This window comes from Cucurbita pepo, chromosome 18, assembly GCF_057944985.1.
Source record: "Cucurbita pepo subsp. pepo isolate OVF chromosome 18, ASM5794498v1, whole genome shotgun sequence".
Lineage (NCBI taxonomy): Eukaryota > Viridiplantae > Streptophyta > Magnoliopsida > Cucurbitales > Cucurbitaceae > Cucurbita > Cucurbita pepo.
Window position 1 is genome coordinate 9,295,105 of NC_141815.1, and position 16,082 is coordinate 9,311,186.

At 37.9% G+C, this 16,082-nt stretch overlaps 7 protein-coding genes across 21 annotated transcripts; 2 read left to right on the forward strand and 5 right to left on the reverse strand.

Annotated features, from left to right (window-relative positions):
• Nucleotides 1-204: 204 nt before the first annotated feature.
• On the reverse strand, nucleotides 205-1,634 carry LOC111780233 (putative xyloglucan endotransglucosylase/hydrolase protein 26). The gene is made up of 4 exons (XM_087119614.1): nucleotides 1,433-1,634; nucleotides 1,206-1,306; nucleotides 920-1,113; nucleotides 205-837 (listed from the first exon to the last, which is right to left on the reverse strand). Exons 1-4 carry the CDS (start codon nucleotides 1,596-1,598, stop codon nucleotides 414-416), a joined length of 885 nt encoding a protein of 294 aa, XP_086975740.1. The 5' UTR covers nucleotides 1,599-1,634; the 3' UTR covers nucleotides 205-413.
• Nucleotides 1,205-8,040, forward strand: LOC147787340 (putative RNA methyltransferase At5g51130). Of its 10 annotated transcripts, none has more exons than XR_015413717.1 (6): nucleotides 1,205-1,339; nucleotides 2,586-2,797; nucleotides 2,925-2,989; nucleotides 3,116-3,206; nucleotides 3,904-4,004; nucleotides 4,100-5,195. XR_015413717.1 is itself a non-coding variant. In XM_087119618.1 (6 exons), exons 2-6 carry the CDS (start codon nucleotides 2,631-2,633, stop codon nucleotides 4,168-4,170), a joined length of 447 nt encoding a protein of 148 aa, XP_086975744.1. In that variant the 5' UTR covers nucleotides 1,205-1,339; nucleotides 2,586-2,630; the 3' UTR covers nucleotides 4,171-5,195. The 10 variants fall into 10 exon arrangements, 8 of the variants coding, with proteins under 8 accessions (XP_086975744.1, XP_086975745.1, XP_086975746.1 ...); XR_015413715.1 differs by adding an exon at nucleotides 3,661-3,852 and having other exon boundaries at nucleotides 2,926-2,989; nucleotides 3,120-3,206; nucleotides 3,952-5,195; XM_087119618.1 differs by having other exon boundaries at nucleotides 3,952-4,004.
• On the reverse strand, nucleotides 4,126-5,746 carry LOC111780234 (putative xyloglucan endotransglucosylase/hydrolase protein 26). The gene is made up of 4 exons (XM_087119615.1): nucleotides 5,515-5,746; nucleotides 5,288-5,388; nucleotides 5,002-5,195; nucleotides 4,126-4,919 (listed from the first exon to the last, which is right to left on the reverse strand). The coding sequence occupies exons 1-4, from the start codon at nucleotides 5,678-5,680 to the stop codon at nucleotides 4,514-4,516; spliced, it is 867 nt and encodes a 288-aa protein (XP_086975741.1). The 5' UTR covers nucleotides 5,681-5,746; the 3' UTR covers nucleotides 4,126-4,513.
• Nucleotides 8,041-8,129: 89 nt separating the features above from the next.
• LOC111780239 (putative xyloglucan endotransglucosylase/hydrolase protein 26) lies at nucleotides 8,130-9,750 on the reverse strand. Its single transcript, XM_087119616.1, has 4 exons — nucleotides 9,519-9,750; nucleotides 9,292-9,392; nucleotides 9,006-9,199; nucleotides 8,130-8,923 (listed from the first exon to the last, which is right to left on the reverse strand). Exons 1-4 carry the CDS (start codon nucleotides 9,682-9,684, stop codon nucleotides 8,518-8,520), a joined length of 867 nt encoding a protein of 288 aa, XP_086975742.1. The 5' UTR covers nucleotides 9,685-9,750; the 3' UTR covers nucleotides 8,130-8,517.
• LOC111780241 (uncharacterized) lies at nucleotides 9,285-13,142 on the forward strand. Of its 6 annotated transcripts, none has more exons than XM_087119628.1 (5): nucleotides 9,285-9,425; nucleotides 10,149-10,579; nucleotides 11,949-12,177; nucleotides 12,298-12,869; nucleotides 12,973-13,142. In XM_087119628.1, exons 2-3 carry the CDS (start codon nucleotides 10,239-10,241, stop codon nucleotides 11,989-11,991), a joined length of 384 nt encoding a protein of 127 aa, XP_086975754.1. In that variant the 5' UTR covers nucleotides 9,285-9,425; nucleotides 10,149-10,238; the 3' UTR covers nucleotides 11,992-12,177; nucleotides 12,298-12,869; nucleotides 12,973-13,142. The 6 variants fall into 6 exon arrangements, with proteins under 6 accessions (XP_086975754.1, XP_086975753.1, XP_086975751.1 ...); XM_087119627.1 differs by lacking the exon at nucleotides 11,949-12,177 and having other exon boundaries at nucleotides 12,298-12,398; nucleotides 12,807-12,869; XM_087119625.1 differs by lacking the exon at nucleotides 11,949-12,177.
• XTH26 (xyloglucan endotransglucosylase/hydrolase 26) lies at nucleotides 11,265-12,631 on the reverse strand. The gene is made up of 4 exons (XM_023660591.2): nucleotides 12,466-12,631; nucleotides 12,272-12,372; nucleotides 11,968-12,161; nucleotides 11,265-11,858 (listed from the first exon to the last, which is right to left on the reverse strand). Exons 1-4 carry the CDS (start codon nucleotides 12,629-12,631, stop codon nucleotides 11,450-11,452), a joined length of 870 nt encoding a protein of 289 aa, XP_023516359.1. The 3' UTR covers nucleotides 11,265-11,449.
• A 1,184-nt stretch (nucleotides 13,143-14,326) lies between the features above and the next one.
• LOC111780236 (protein SPEAR3) lies at nucleotides 14,327-15,547 on the reverse strand. Its single transcript, XM_023660584.2, has 5 exons — nucleotides 15,283-15,547; nucleotides 15,125-15,208; nucleotides 14,896-14,963; nucleotides 14,704-14,791; nucleotides 14,327-14,623 (listed from the first exon to the last, which is right to left on the reverse strand). The coding sequence occupies exons 1-5, from the start codon at nucleotides 15,508-15,510 to the stop codon at nucleotides 14,528-14,530; spliced, it is 564 nt and encodes a 187-aa protein (XP_023516352.2). The 5' UTR covers nucleotides 15,511-15,547; the 3' UTR covers nucleotides 14,327-14,527.
• Nucleotides 15,548-16,082: the final 535 nt, after the last annotated feature.

Consider the following 16,082-nt stretch of genomic DNA (forward strand, 5'->3'; position numbering starts at 1 on the left):
TCATGGACAGGTCTGTCTAAAGAGTAAAAAGACCTGTCCAAAAAGTGATTTCAGTTTGAATCTATAGGAAAGCGTGCAGTATCAAAAGGTTCCTTTCTGTAACTATCTTTACCTCCCTTATTTGCATGACTTGTGTTCTTCATCCTAAGCCAAATAATTTTGTGCAGTAATACTTTGTAGGCTCCTCAGTCCCAAGATTTCACAGATCAAGCAAATGGGAAGGCAAGTTTCATATGAAACATGTATCCATTTATCCATTTTCGAAAATAGTAAGAACGGTACATCGAAACCAATCATAAAGCTACGAACTTGCAAACAGGGTTTCTCTCAAAGAAGAAAAAAATAGCATTTTTGGTACACAACTGAGTGTGAGTGTGATATCGTTATTGCTGGTAGTCATGCTTGTATTTGTGTTAGAACTGCCGTCTATAACATTCTGGTGGCAGTACCCCACTGGATCGTTTACGTGTAGGGTCTAAGCAGTAATCATATATCATGTATTTCTGGCGGATTTCCCTAAGTTTGGTCAACTGAGAAGCACTTAGCTGTGCATAAACTGGAGAAGTCCACCAGTTTGTAGGGGAGTTGGAGGAACATTGGCTAATGCTGAGCGCTCCATTCCAGGGACAAGCTCTTAGCCTAAAGCGGCGAAACCTAGCCGTGAACGGTGCATAGGACCAGTTGGTTTTCACGCGCCCTCCTTGAGTTGCCCAATCCTGTGCATTCCACAAACTGGTATATAACCTCATACCTTGCTTGTTAGGGAAGGCTGTTTTTAGCTTCGGGGCGTTCTCGTAGTTCCGGAAAACTCTAATTGGAATACTATCAATATACCACCTGAAATCATCCAGATCACATCATGTTCTTATTGGGATCAATTTTCACCATATGCTTTTAAGTTGATCAAATTTTCACTTACACAACAGCACTAGGATTCCAGTGAATTGTGTAGTTGTGGAAATCAGCAGTGGGGTCGAACCACGGTCGAAACTGCTGTTCTCTGTGTCCCACACCCTGAACGAATATGTTTGTATGAATGGTATAAGGCTCTCCAGTGGCATTCCCCAAGAACTCAAAGTCTACCTCATCATGATGGCTACCTTCAGAAGATAGCTGCAAAAATTTTAAGGTGAAGAATTAGCACCAGAAAAACTCTATGTAATCTATGTAGATTGGTCAGGTATTTTTTCAGCATTGAACCATACATAAAATGCCGTTACTAATCCTGCAGAATCTCCTGGAACGAACTTGATCTGAGCTTCAAAGCTTCCAAAAATGAAATATCTCTTTGACTTTGCTCCCGAGCCTGCAACGACAGAATCATTCTTGGCGGTCAAAGGTAAGTACTAGATGAATTTGTTCATTTTTCACATTCACAGTTCTGAGAAACATGGAGATATGGTCAAGAAAGCAAGAAATGACATAATTTCACCTGAGCTTTGGTCCAGAACAAGCTGAAGGTCATCCCCTTCTATTTTGGACTGACTATTTCCCCAGGATAGGACCATGTTTTTTGACGTCATGGCATCAACTACCATGTGTTTAGACACAATCACACACACCAAAAATGCTATTGAAAGAGATTGAAACCCATCCATTTCAATCCCAATATCAGGAAGCTCTTTTTGTCTTCCTAATTTCTGGGATTGGGATGGGATGTTTCAAAGATTCAAGTTTCTGATCCCTTTATAGCTTGCATTTCCTCGTCTATTATTAGACATTGGCTATTTCAATCTTTAATTTCCTGAATAAGAGCTATAATTGTATGAATTACAGCTTTGCACACTTAAAAATAGTAAAGTTGAAAAGGTCCTTCGTTGCCGTGATAGAAACCGGTTTTTCTCTATTAATTCGTAAGCTATAGTTTCTTGGTTCAAATGGTGTAGAAAGGTGAGCGGCGCCCCCAACTTGATAAAGGGTACGGGGCATAATGCTAAGAAAGTATGAACTATATGATATGAATTCTCAAATTAATGATGCATTTTATCATTAACTATTTTAGGCACTTGTAAATTAGTCATGTAAAGTATAGCCTGGGATGGTTGGATGCTGATTTATTGTTTGACTATAGTATTAGGGAGGAGAATTTTTATACCAAAAAAGTAATTGAAGGGTTTTACAGAAAAGGGTAGATATTGAAGGAGGTTGTTGATCAGGCTATGTGTGATAAATATTTAGATCTAAATAGTCTTGAGTGGTATTCCCTTTCGGCTGTAATTATGACCTGTAACGGACTTATATTTTTTAGCTTTGTCATACCGGATTGCCTCTTAGTAACGCACTTCATGGGTGGAAACTCGAACCTCTGTTCCTCCTTCATAAGCTCGTGGCCTGAAATTATCGAGGGAGCTTACATTGTTCGTTGAGCTTCATGGTTCATAGTGACTTCATCAATACGAACTCTTATCTTTTTGCTGGTGGCTTTAGTAATCATCACATCATGTTCTGGTAGTTATGTTAGGAGAAAATAGATCTCAAAAGTGAAAGATTTGTTTGTGTACCAAGGTACTTAGCCAGAGTTGATCTCTCGATCTTTCTATAAAAATAGTTGCTTTTGTTTCGAACCTGAACTTCTCTTTATGCAGGATCGAGTTGACGATGCTTACTGGAATCTAGGAATGGCAAAATAGATGTTGGGAAGCCGGATAATGGTTTGGAGCTTCAAAGATAGAGACAGAAGCTTCTACAAGCATTTCTCTTCCAAAGAACATGATCTTCATACCGTTGTTTCCTTCCAACAGCAGAATTTTATATTTAGTCAATATCCACCTGAGAAGCACTATGATACAATTCTTTGGTAAGTTAATCTTTTTATCTTAGGTGTTGCGTATTAATGCTATTTGTTTTCTTGACCCACCCTTGATGCGTCTCCCTTCCCCTTCTGGGGTCACAATTTGCGTTTCTTTTTTTCTTTCTTACTGCAGTTTTGAGTGTAGCAAAGTGGATTCATCAAAACTGGGGAGATGTTGGTTGGAGACTGCTTCCTCCGGTACTTACCTTGTCATACACCTATGTACTTTGTGTTAAATTTTCCTAAGATCATGAAAAAGAACCTTCTGTATTTACTTTAATGTTTGATTAAGAACCTTCTTAATTATGCTTTCATTTCAAAAAGGCAGGGTGGCCGGCTGGGTGGCCGCCAGGGTGGCATTCTTGTTTTGGAGCCTCCTTGGAAGTCTTATGAAGCCAACTATAGTGTTTCCGAGGTAAAAAATTTCATGCATCCAAATTGTTAATCAACAATTACATTTAGTAAAACTCAAAAAAAAATTTGAGTGCTCTTCTAGCATCTGCTATCATATTGCCTTAGATTGCTGATCTTTCTAATGTTGACAACTAAAAAGAATTAGTTTATAAGGATCCTTCAAGAAGAGTTCCAAGAATTAACACCTATCGAAAAGATATTACAAAACACTCAGAAACTGAGCGCTTTAAATTTTTTGGGATGAAAAGCTTGGTAGGGTGGAGGGGTATTCATAGTAGAGGTTAAACAATTTATTCCAAAAATATCTCACCATTTTTTAAATCATTTTCCTAAAATACCTAGATATCTTTATTTCTAAAATCCTATATTATTTTCCTATGGAATTATCCTAAATGGGATCATACAATTATTGGGTTTATATTGGGCAAATGTTGATATTTTAACATTTCCCTCAGCACTCACTGCACCATGTTGAGCAACAAGTATGCTACTTTGTCATCTGTCTTACATCTCATTTTTTTCTTCAAGGCTCTCTCTAATGAAATGGTAGTATACCTCCACATATTGGTTGTCGCGATGAAGTTAGGAAAAGTTATGTGCAGATTAACCATTGGCTATTTCATCTCCTAATTTACTAGAGGCAAAAGGTCTTTCTCAAAAGTTGATTTGCTTTGACCTTAGTTTCCAATATTTTACAGTTTGGTATAAAAGAATCCATTTGTTTCGTTCTGGATAACTCTTCCCAGGGTCATTTTTCAACGACAGTTTGAGTCTATAGGAAAGCGTGCAGGATCAAAAGGTTCCTTTCTGTACCTATCTTTGCCTCTCTACTTATTTGCATTACTTGTGTTCTTCATCCTATGCCAAATAATTTTGTGCACTAATACTTTGTAGGCAACTCAGTCCCAAGATTTCAAAGATCAAGCAAATGGGAAAGCAAGTTTTATATGAAACATGCATCCTAGTAAAAACGGTACATCGAAACCAATCATAAAGCAATGAACTTGCTAACAGGGTTTCTCTCAAAGAAGAAAAAAATAGCATTTTTGGTACACAACTGAGTGTGAGTGTGATACTGTTATTGCTGGTAGTAGTGCTTGTGTTTGTGTTTGAAGGGCCGTCTGTAACATTCTGGTGGCAGTACCCCGTTGGATCGTCTCCGTGTATGGTCTAAGCAGTAATCATATATCATGTATTTCTGGCGGATTTCCCTAAGCTTGGTCGACTGAGAAGCACTGGGCTGTGCATGAACTGGAGAAGTCCACCAGTGCGATAGTGTTATTGCTGGTAGCAGTGCTTGTGTTTGTGTTAGCATTCTGGTGGCAGTACCCCGTTGGGTCTACGTGTAGGGTCTAAGCAGTAATCATATATCATGTATTTCTCGCGGATTTCCTGAAGCTTGGTTGACTGAGAAGCACTTAGCTGTGCATGAATTGCAGAAGTCCACCAGTTTGTTGGGGAGTTGGAGGCACATTGGCTAATGCTGACCTCTCCATTCCAGGGACAAGCTCTTGGCCTAAAGCGGCGAAAGCTAGCCGTGAACGGTGCGCTGGCCCAGTTGGTTTTCACGCGCCCTCCTTGAGTTGCCCAATCCTGTGCATTCCACAAACTGGTATATAACCTCATACCTTGCTTGTTAGGGAAGGCTGTTTTTTGCTTCGGGGCATTCTCGTAGTTCCGGAAAATTCTAATTGGAATACTATCAATATACCACCTGAAATCATCCAGATCACATCATGTTCTTATTGGGATCAATTTTCACCATATGCTTTTAAGTTGATCAAATTTTCACTTACACAACAGCACTAGGATTCCAGTGAATTGTGTAGTTGTGGAAATCAGCAGTGGGGTCGAACCACGGTCGAAACTGCTGTTCTCTGTCTCCCACACCCTGAACGAATATGTTTGTATGAATGGTATAAGGCTCTCCAGTGGCATTCCCCAAGAACTCAAAGTCTACCTCATCATGATGGCTACCTTCAGAAGATAGCTGCAAAAATTTTAAGATGAAGAGTAAGCACCAGAAAAACTCTGTGTAATCTATGTAGATTGGTCAGGTATTTTTTCAGCATTGAACCATACATAAAATGCCGTTACTAATCCCGCAGAATCTCCTGGAACGAACTTGATCTGAGCTTCAAAGCTTCCAAAAAGGAAATATCTCTTTGACTTTGCTCCCGAGCCTGCAACAACAGTACCATTCTTGGCGGTCAAAGGTAAGTACTAGATGAATTTGTTCAATTTGCACATTCACAGTTCTGAGAAACGTGGAGATATTATCAAGAAAGCAAGAAATGACATCATTTCACCTGAGCTTTGGTCCAGAACAAGCTGAAGGTCGTCCCCTTCTATTTTGGACTGACTATTTCCCCAGAATAGGGCCATGTTTTTTGACGTCATGGCATCAACTACCATGTGATTAGACACAATCACACACACCAAAAATGCTATTGAAAGAGATTGAAACCCTGCCATTTCAATCCCAATATCAGGAAGCTCTTTTTGTCTTCCTAATTTGTGGGATTGGAATGGAATGTTTCAAAGATTCGAGTTTCTGATCGCTTTATAGCTTGCCTTTCCTCGTCTATTATTAGACATTGGCTATTTTTATCTTTAATTTCCTGAATAAGAGCTATAAGTGTATGAATTACAGCTTTGCACACTTAAAAATAGTAAAGTTGAAAAGGTCCTTCGTTGCCATGATAGAAACCGTTTTTTTTTCTATTAATTCGTAAGCTATAGTATCTTGGTTCAAATGGTGTAGAAAGGTGAGTGGCGACCCCAACTTGATAAAGGGCACGGGGCATAATGCTAAGAAAGTATGAACTATATGATATGAATTCTCAAATTAATGATGCATTTTATCATGTAGTATTTTAGGCACTTGTAAATTAGTCATGTAAAGTATAGCCTGGGATGGTTGGATGCTGATTTATTGTTTGACTATAGTATTAGGGAGGAGAATTTTTATACCAACAAAGTAATTGAAGGGTTTTACAGAAAAGGGTAGATATTGAAGGAGGTTGTTGATCAGGCTATGTGTGATAAATATTTAGATCTAAATAGTCTTGAGTGGTATGCCCTTTCCCGGTCCCCTATGGGCTGTAATTATGGCCTGTAACGCACTTATATTTTTTAGCTCTGTCATACCGGATTGCCTCTTAGTAACGTACTTCATGGGTGGAAACTCGAACCTCTGTTCCTCCTTCATAAGCTCGTGACCTGAAATTATCGAGGGAGCTTACATTGTTCGTTGAGCTTCATGGTTCATAGTGACTTCATCAATACGAACTCTTATCTTTTTGCTGGTGGCTTTAGTAATCATCACATCATGTTCTGGTAGTTATGTTAGAAGAAAATAGATCTCAAAAGTGAAAGATTTGTTTGTATACCAAGGTACTTAGCCAGAGTTGATCTCTCGATCTTTCTATAAAAATAGTTGCTTTGTTTCCAACCTGAACTTCTCTTTATGAAGGATCGAGTGGACGATGGTTACCGGAATCTAGGAATGGCAAGAATAGATGTTGGGAAGCGGGATAATGGTTTGGAGCTTCAAAGATAGAGACAGAAGCTTCTACAAGCATTTCTCTTCCAAAGAACATGATCTTCATACCGTTGTTTCCTTCCAACAGCAGAATTTTATATTTAGTCAATATCCACCTGAGAAGCACTATGATACAATTCTTTGGTAAGTTAATCTTTTTATCTTAGGTGTTGCGTATTAATGCTATTTGTTTTCTTGACCCACCCTTGATGCGTCTCCCTTCCCCTTCTGGGGTCACAATTTGCGTTTCTTTTTTTCTTTCTTACTGCAGTTTGAGTGTAGGAAAGCGGATTCATCAAAACTGGGGAGATGTTGGTTGGAGACTGCTTCCTCCGGTACTTACCTTGTCATACACCTATGTACTTTGTGTTAAATTGTCCTGAGATCATGAATAAGAACCTTCTGTATTTACTTTAATGTTTGATTTTGAACCTTCTTAATTACGCATTCATTTTATACTTGCATGCATCCAAGTTGGAGAAAGATCGGCGATCTAAGGCATGATAGCAAATGCTAGAAGAGCACTCAAATTTTTTGTAAGTTTGACTAAATGTATTTGATGATTAACAATTTGGATGCATGAAATCTTTTACCTCGGAAACACTGTAGTTGGCTTCATGAGACTTCCATGGTTGAGGCTCCAAAACAAGAATGCTACCCTTCCGAAGGCCACCGAAACTGAGTGCTTTAAAATTTTTGGGATGAAAAGCTTTGTAGGGTGGAGGGTATTCATAGTAGAGGATAAACAATTTATTCCAAAAATATCTCACAATTTTTAAAATCATTTTCCTAAAATACCTAGATATCTTTATTTCTAAAAACCTAAATTATTTTCCTATGGAATTATCCTAAATGGGATCATTCAATTATTGGGTTTGTATTGGGCTAATGATGGTATTTTAACATTCACCCTCAGCAGTTGCTGCACCATGTTGAGCAACAAGTGTACTACTTTGTCATCTGTCTTACATCTCATTTCAAGGCTCTCTCAAATGAAATGGTAGTGCACCTCCAAATACTTTGTGTATTGGCTGTCGCGATGAAGTTAGGAATGTGTTAGAGAAAAGTTATGTGCAGATTAACCATTGGCTATTTCATCTCCTAATTTACTAGAGGCAAAAGGTCTTTCTCAAAAGTTGATTTGCTTTGACCTTAGTTTCCAATATTTTACAGTTTGGTATAAAAGAATCCATTTGTTTCTTTCTGGATAACTCTTCCCAGGGTCATTTTTCAACGACAGTTTGAGTCTATAGGAAAGCGTGCAGGATCAAAAATATCTTTGCCTCTCTACTTATTTGCATTACTTCTGTTCTTCATCCTACGCCAAATAATTTTGTGCACTAATACTTTGTAGGCAACTCAGTCCCAAGATTTCACAGATCAAGCAAATGGGAAAGCAAGTTTTATATGAAACATGCATCCTAGTAAAAACGGTACATCAAAACCAATCATAAAGCAATGAACTTGCTAACAGGGTTTCTCTCAAAGAAGAAAAAAATAGCATTTTTGGTACACAACTGAGTGTGAGTGTGATACTGTTTTTGCTGGTAGTAGTGCTTGTGTTTGTGTTTGAAGGGCCGTCTGTAACATTCTGGTGGCAGTACCCCGTTGGATCGTCTCCGTGTATGGTCTAAGCAGTAATCATATATCATGTATTTCTGGCGGATTTCCCTAAGCTTGGTCGACTGAGAAGCACTGGGCTGTGCATGAACTGGAGAAGTCCACCAGTGCGATAGTGTTATTGCTGGTAGCAGTGCTTGTGTTTGTGTTAGCATTCTGGTGGCAGTACCCCGTTGGGTCTACGTGTAGGGTCTAAGCAGTAATCATATATCATGTATTTCTCGCGGATTTCCTGAAGCTTGGTTGACTGAGAAGCACTTAGCTGTGCATGAATTGCAGAAGTCCACCAGTTTGTTGGGGAGTTGGAGGCACATTGGCTAATGCTGACCTCTCCATTCCAGGGACAAGCTCTTGGCCTAAAGCGGCGAAAGCTAGCCGTGAACGGTGCGCTGGCCCAGTTGGTTTTCACGCGCCCTCCTTGAGTTGCCCAATCCTGTGCATTCCACAAACTGGTATATAACCTCATACCTTGCTTGTTAGGGAAGGCTGTTTTTTGCTTCGGGGCATTCTCGTAGTTCCGGAAAATTCTAATTGGAATACTATCAATATACCACCTGAAATCATCCAGATCACATCATGTTCTTATTGGGATCAATTTTCACCATATGCTTTTAAGTTGATCAAATTTTCACTTACACAACAACATTAGGATTCCAGTGAATTGTGTAGTTGTGGAAATCAGCAGTGGGGTCGAACCACGGTCGAAACTGCTGTTCTCTGTCTCCCACACCCTGAACGAATATGTTTGTATGAATGGTATAAGGCTCTCCAGTGGCATTCCCCAAGAACTCAAAGTCTACCTCATCATGATGGCTACCTTCAGAAGATAGCTGCAAAAATTTTAAGATGAAGAATAAGCACCAGAAAAACTCTGTGTAATCTATGTAGATTGGTCAGGTATTTTTTCAGCATTGAACCATACATAAAATGCCGTTACTAATCCCGCAGAATCTCCTGGAACGAACTTGATCTGAGCTTCAAAGCTTCCAAAAAGGAAATATCTCTTTGACTTTGCTCCCGAGCCTGCAACAACAGTACCATTCTTGGCGGTCAAAGGTAAGTACTAGATGAATTTGTTCAATTTGCACATTCACAGTTCTGAGAAACGTGGAGATATTATCAAGAAAGCAAGAAATGACATCATTTCACCTGAGCTTTGGTCCAGAACAAGCTGAAGGTCGTCCCCTTCTATTTTGGACTGACTATTTCCCCAGAATAGGGCCATGTTTTTTGACGTCATGGCATCAACTACCATGTGATTAGACACAATCACACACACCAAAAATGCTATTGAAAGAGATTGAAACCCTGCCATTTCAATCCCAATATCAGGAAGCTCTTTTTGTCTTCCTAATTTGTGGGATTGGAATGGAATGTTTCAAAGATTCGAGTTTCTGATCGCTTTATAGCTTGCCTTTCCTCGTCTATTATTAGACATTGGCTATTTTTATCTTTAATTTCCTGAATAAGAGCTATAAGTGTATGAATTAAGAAAATAGTAAAGTTGAAAAGGTCGTTGGTTGCCATGATAGAATACGGTTTTTTCTATTAAAAGAGCATGGGGTATAATGCTAAGGAAGTATGAACTATATGATATGAATTCTCAAAGATTGATGTTTTTATTCTTACTCGGAAGAACAAATTTTTGATCGAGTTGTTCAAATTATGAACTTGGGTTTATATCATTGAAATTTCGTGATATTAATAAAATAGAGTTTTAGGAAGATTAAAAATGATATTTTAATTTTTTCTTTTTTTTTTTTTTTAATATAAAAACAGATATTTCAGTTGATAAACACAATTCTGAGTTCTGAAACAACTGAACAGAGAATCAGCTGAAACAACTGAACAGAGAGACTGCGGAAGAAGATGATCGGGGATGTAGAGAAAATGGTTGCGATCGGTATGGTCTGGGGCGCTACCAATGCACTGATGCGCCGTGGCGCCCTTCTCTGGGACCAAGCTCTTAAATCTTCCTCCAATGCAACCCGCTCTTCAAACAAACTCCTCTCCTCCCTCCGTCGATGGCTCAAGCTCCTCTCGATCTGGCAGTACACTCTTCCTTTTTTGGTTAATCTCACCGCCTCTGCTACTTTCTTTGCCATTCTAAGCGATGCCCCAATATCGCTCGCCGTTCCGGTCACTAACGCCACAACTTTTGCTGCCACCGCTGTGTTCGGAATGCTTCTTGGCGAGGAAACTCGTGTCGGGTACGCTCTGTTTGGTACTGCTCTGATTGGGTTGGGCGTATGGCTTTGCATTAACTAATTCCGATTTGTGAATTGGAGAACTTAGATTTGGAGTTTAGTTTGTAATTGATTTGCTTATCATTCTAGGGTTTTATCGCTGCGATTGTAATTTTCCTCATTCCGAGATGCATGATATGAATGTCCAAAGGGTACTGTTGAAAAATACTCTGTGATTAAATGTAGTGATCGGGCGTTGGGTTGTGTTTGGTCTCTTCAAATTCGAAATTAATTTGTATAATGCCCTGAAAAAGGGCTGCTTGCCTCCGTTGACTTGTTTCCATCACTTGTTTTCTTCTTTCTTCGTCCTAAGTCAAGTTCTTTTTGTTGAGGATTATTGAAAGGAGTAGTCTCCCGTTGCGAAAAGCAAAATTATGAAAGCTTAGGTTCAAAATAGACAATATCATACTATTGGGGAGAGTCATGGTTCCTTACACTTTGGTGCGAAGTAGAGCCCCTTTGTATAACACGATTGCATAGCTTCTTGGCCTGGAGAGTGGACTGTATTTTTGCCGAACTCTTTGGTTATGGGTTCCGGGTCTAATAGATAGAGAAGAAGAGGAAAGTTTGTAGAGCTCCTAAGTTATAAGGCTTACATAGATAAAGCAATCGGAAAGCAAGTTTTATATGAAACATGTAAACACGTATATCAAAACACGTATATCAAAACAATCAGAAAGCTATGATCCCACATAAAGGAACCAAGCAAGATAACGAGAACTGATCTCTGAAAGAAGAAAAATGAACATTTTTGAAACACAGCCGAGTGCCATATTGTTATTGTTGGAAGTATTGCTGTTCTTAACACTGCATTAGCTGTTACGCAACATTGTGTTAGAACTGTCTTCTATAACATTCTGGTGGCATTTGCCCATTGAACCGTTTAGTGTCTTTGCAGTAATCATATATCATGTAGTTCTGCTGGATTTCATTAAGCTTAGCCAACTGAGGAGCACTGAGCTGTGCATAAGCTGGAGAAGTCCACCAGTTTGCTGGGGACTTAGCGGCACATTGACTAATGCTGGCTACTCCATTCCAGTAACAAGCTCTTGGCCTAAAGTGGCGAAAGCTTGCCGTGAATGGTGCGTTGGCCCAATTGGTTTTCACGCGGCCTCCTTGAGTTGCCCAATCATCTGCATTCCACAAGCTGGTATATACCCTCATACCTTGCTTGTTAGGGAAACCTATCCTTTGCTTTTCGTAGTTCCGGAAAACTCTTATTGGGATACCATCAATATACCACCTGACATTAGCACACACACTTGTTATGTTCTATCCCCAAGCAAATTGTTTAGTTCTTTAAAGCTGAACTTCAATTTTTTTTTTTTTTCAGGATATTAATTCTCACTTACACAACAGCATTAGGATTCCAGTGAATTGTGTAGTTGTGGAAATCGGTCGTGGGGTCAAACCACACTCGAAACTGTTGTTCTCTGTTTCCAACTCCCTGAGTGAATATGTTTGTATGAATGGTGTAAGGCTGTCCTGAAACATTCCCCAAGAACTCATAGTCTATCTCATCATGAGCTGAACCTGTAGAAGATAGCTGCAAAAGTTCCAAGGTCAAGAATTAGCACCACAAAACTTATATATATATTTGTAACATCATCTCGATCGATGATGTTGTGTCGTGTGAGATTTAGCCTTGAACCGTACATAATACGCTGTTACTACTCCTGCAGAATCCCCTGGAACGAGCTTGATGAGAGCTTCAAAGCTTCCAAATAAGAAATCTCTCTTCGACTTCGCTCCCGAGCCTGCAACAACAGAATCATTCTTGCTGGTAAAAACTAACTACTTGATGAACTTGTTTATTGCATACAAGAAAGCAAGAAATGATATTATTTCACCTGTGCTTTGGTCCAAAACCAGCTGAAGGCTATCCCCTTCTATTTTGGACCGACTATTTCCCCAGGTTATGGCCATGTTCTTTGAAATATTGGCATCAACTACAATGTGATTAGACACAATCACACACACCAACAATGCTATAGAAAAAGACTGAAACTTCGCCATTTCAGTCCCAATATCAGGAAAGCTTCTTTTCTGGGATTGAAATGGGACGATTTGAAACTTCAAGCTAATGCTTGCTTTATATAGCTTGCCTTTCTTTGTTCATTGCAAGACATTGTGTTTTCTAATCATTAATTCGCAGAAGTCAGAGCTACAAATATATATATATGAATTACAGCTTTGCAAACTTGAGGATTGAAAGTTGGAAAGGTCCCCTGCTGCGTTGACATCATAGAATTTGGTATTTTTTTCTCTTCTTCCTTTGAATGTATAGCAACAATGTGCGTGCATGTTTTGATGGCCTGCTGTTCGTGAATTATAATTTGTTTGTTCAAATGGTTTAGAAAGCGTGTGGAGCCATCAACTTGATAATGGCATGAAGCATAATGCTGAAGAAGGTATGAACTACGAATAGATTCTCAATACATCGTTCCACGAAAATTTTAGTTTATGTATGTTTATTATCGATCATGTTGAACTCTTCAATGTTACATATCAACGAATATCTTGGCTATATTCATATTCTATTATTAATATCAGTTTGTTTTCATTAAGTTCTACAAAATAAATAAATGGGCAAGAACAATTACACAAAGTCTCACTTATATTAAATTCATAGACTAAAATTCATCTAAAAGCTTTCATTAATTAGTGTCAATTGAAATAATATTGAATTAATAATTAATGAATAAAGGTCGTGGGTTGGTGTAATGCAATTTATGCTGTGGGTTGCCAGCTAAGCTTTTGAATTGATATCTATATATCATATTATTATATATATTCATACTCAATAATATTCATCGTGCACAATATATTTTTTTTTTCTCATAACAATTCACAAACTTAAATCTTTATTTTTTCTTTGGCTTAGGAAGAATGTTCCCTTGCAACCAAACTTAGTCATCAGCTGTTTGTGTTTATAATTAGAGATGTTCATTAACTTAGCGGGAATAGATAATGGGGAGGGAGTGGAGACGAAAATGACTTCATTTTTTTATTATATATTTTAAAATGTTGTATTTAAATTAAAAAGGAGTGTATTTAAAGTTATTTTAATTTAAAAGGGTTTAAATACTTCAAAAAAAAAAAATGGAAGGTAATTTTACGTAGAAACTTGATGTTCGTGAAATAATCTCCTTGTAATGGAAGACGGGAACGGGGATGCCATTCCCTACCCGTAATTTAAAAAAAAAAAATCAAATTTTGGGACAATAGAGCATAAAAAAATCCTTAGGTCACAGATGATTTATGGAATCTGTTAGTTGGCCATAATTGTATTAAAGTAATGTGTTTGAAGAAGGTGAGTTGTTTTGTGAAGGTTGGAAAGTCTGTCCTCTATATAAAGGCGATACCCTAATTGAAGGAGAAGGAGAAGGCCTTCTACTTTTCTTCCTCAAACCTCAAAGCTCTGCATGATAGAAGATGTGTGTCTGTTCTTCTCGATCTTTATTTTTTTAGGTTGACATCTCACCTATTATTTTTCTTCCATTTGATTCGGACATCATCTAATCTCGTAATTGAAAATGCATGTTTTATGTCAGTCGAGTTAGTTTGAGATGACTTGGTTGAATGAGTATAGATTGGTCGAGGATTTAAAATTCTACAAAGTTTAGATATAGTATGAAACAATGGAAAATTACCCGGAGATGTATAGAACCAACTCAACGTGAACACGTATATCTTAGTATGTTGTATAATTCGATTCATAGTTCCGAGAATGTAACAAAAAGATTCATGGGCATTCAACAAACATCATGTATATATCAATATAACCTCAAATGATCTGATGCTTGTTAGAAATATAATGTGTATGAAAACTTTAGTCTATGCACAAACATACATACAACAATAATCTCATGAGAGATATAAAAGGAAACAGGGAAAATGCTCTGAAGGGGTTTAGATTATTGAGAGTCTAAGTTCCAAGTCCAGTTCTTGGCTCTCACATGCTTCACAATTTTCACCCATTTCTTGCCTTCTGCTCTGTGCTGCCCACTGCACATAATCATCACTATCATACTCCAAATCACAACAACATAAAGGAAAGGCAGACCATAATATGGAGCTCACAGTACCTCTGCTTGTGGGTCTTGAAGATGAGATGTCATGTTTGGGTGTGCAATATGTTGGGCTTCTAAGATGCCACCATTACTTGGATCCCATCTGTTCCCCACCAATCAAATCTTCTCACATTATTTCAAATTTGTTCATACCTTAAACTTTTGTAATTAAATTAAAATGTTGTTTAATTAAGTGTATATAATGACCTTGCTGCTGTGCTATGCTGAGAATCACCATCTCTCACCCTCCTTCCTTCACATTCTCCAAACCCCATCTGCATTAACAGTTAAAGATCCCATTTTTATTACATTTTAATGTAATTTCTCCTTAATTTTTGGAGGGAAAATGAAAAAATTGGTAAATAGTTTGGGATCTTGCTCTAGGGTTCTTAAACCTATAAGATAATCAACTAACCCCCATAGTTAAGTTACTTACCATAACATTGGAGGGGAAGCCATAAGACGGCGAGGAAGAAGTCGACACCGGTGAATATCTATGGACGTTCGTCAACTCAGGTTCCTGAAATAATAATTAAAATCAACTTAAATATAGCTCAATTGATGAATTGAAAAAGAACTTTTTAAGAAAGTTACGTTATTGAAAGTGTAAGAAGTGGGATGAAAAGCAGCCGAAGCAATTTCGCCATGCAATCTGATCTTCTCAAGCTGAGCAACTCCAAGTCCTCTCTGGGGCTGCCTTGGCTGCTTATCAGAGCCACCCTTCTTCCCTCGTCTCGACGAAGACGACGACGACGACGACGATGACGATCCAGTCCCTCGTTCGTTCCCCAAACTCGGCTCCCCATAATGACCACTCCCCATTAATAACAGCTTCAACAACGGCTCATCTCAAAGAAGAAGAAGAAGAAGAAAAGGATTAGGTAAGGATCTGAAAATTGGAATCCTTTAAGCCAGTTTTTGAAAACACATAAATAAATAAATAAATAAATAAATAAATAAAAACGAATGATGCATAGCTGGATGAGATTGCGTTAAGATTTTGAGTGCATTAATAATATAATTTTAACTTTTAATATTATATATTCCTTGCAAACTTCATCTCTTTTCTTTCTTTTTCTTAATTAATTAATTATTTTATTTTAGTTTATTTTCCATTTTAATACGCATTTTTCCGACTTTCTTGACTACAACTTGAAAGCGATCGTCTTAGATTTTCCTAATTTATTTAATTTTATGTTAATGTATGCTCTTATTTTTCCCATCTGCCACGTCATCCTACCAAAAACATATTCCCTTGATACTATTTTTTTATTTTCAAAAATATTTATTTAAGAATTGAAACTTAATATCTTAATGTTTTCATTCAATTTTTTATTTATTTTTTAATGAAATAAAATTGTTTGGTCATTAATTGCATGATTTAAAAATGGAAA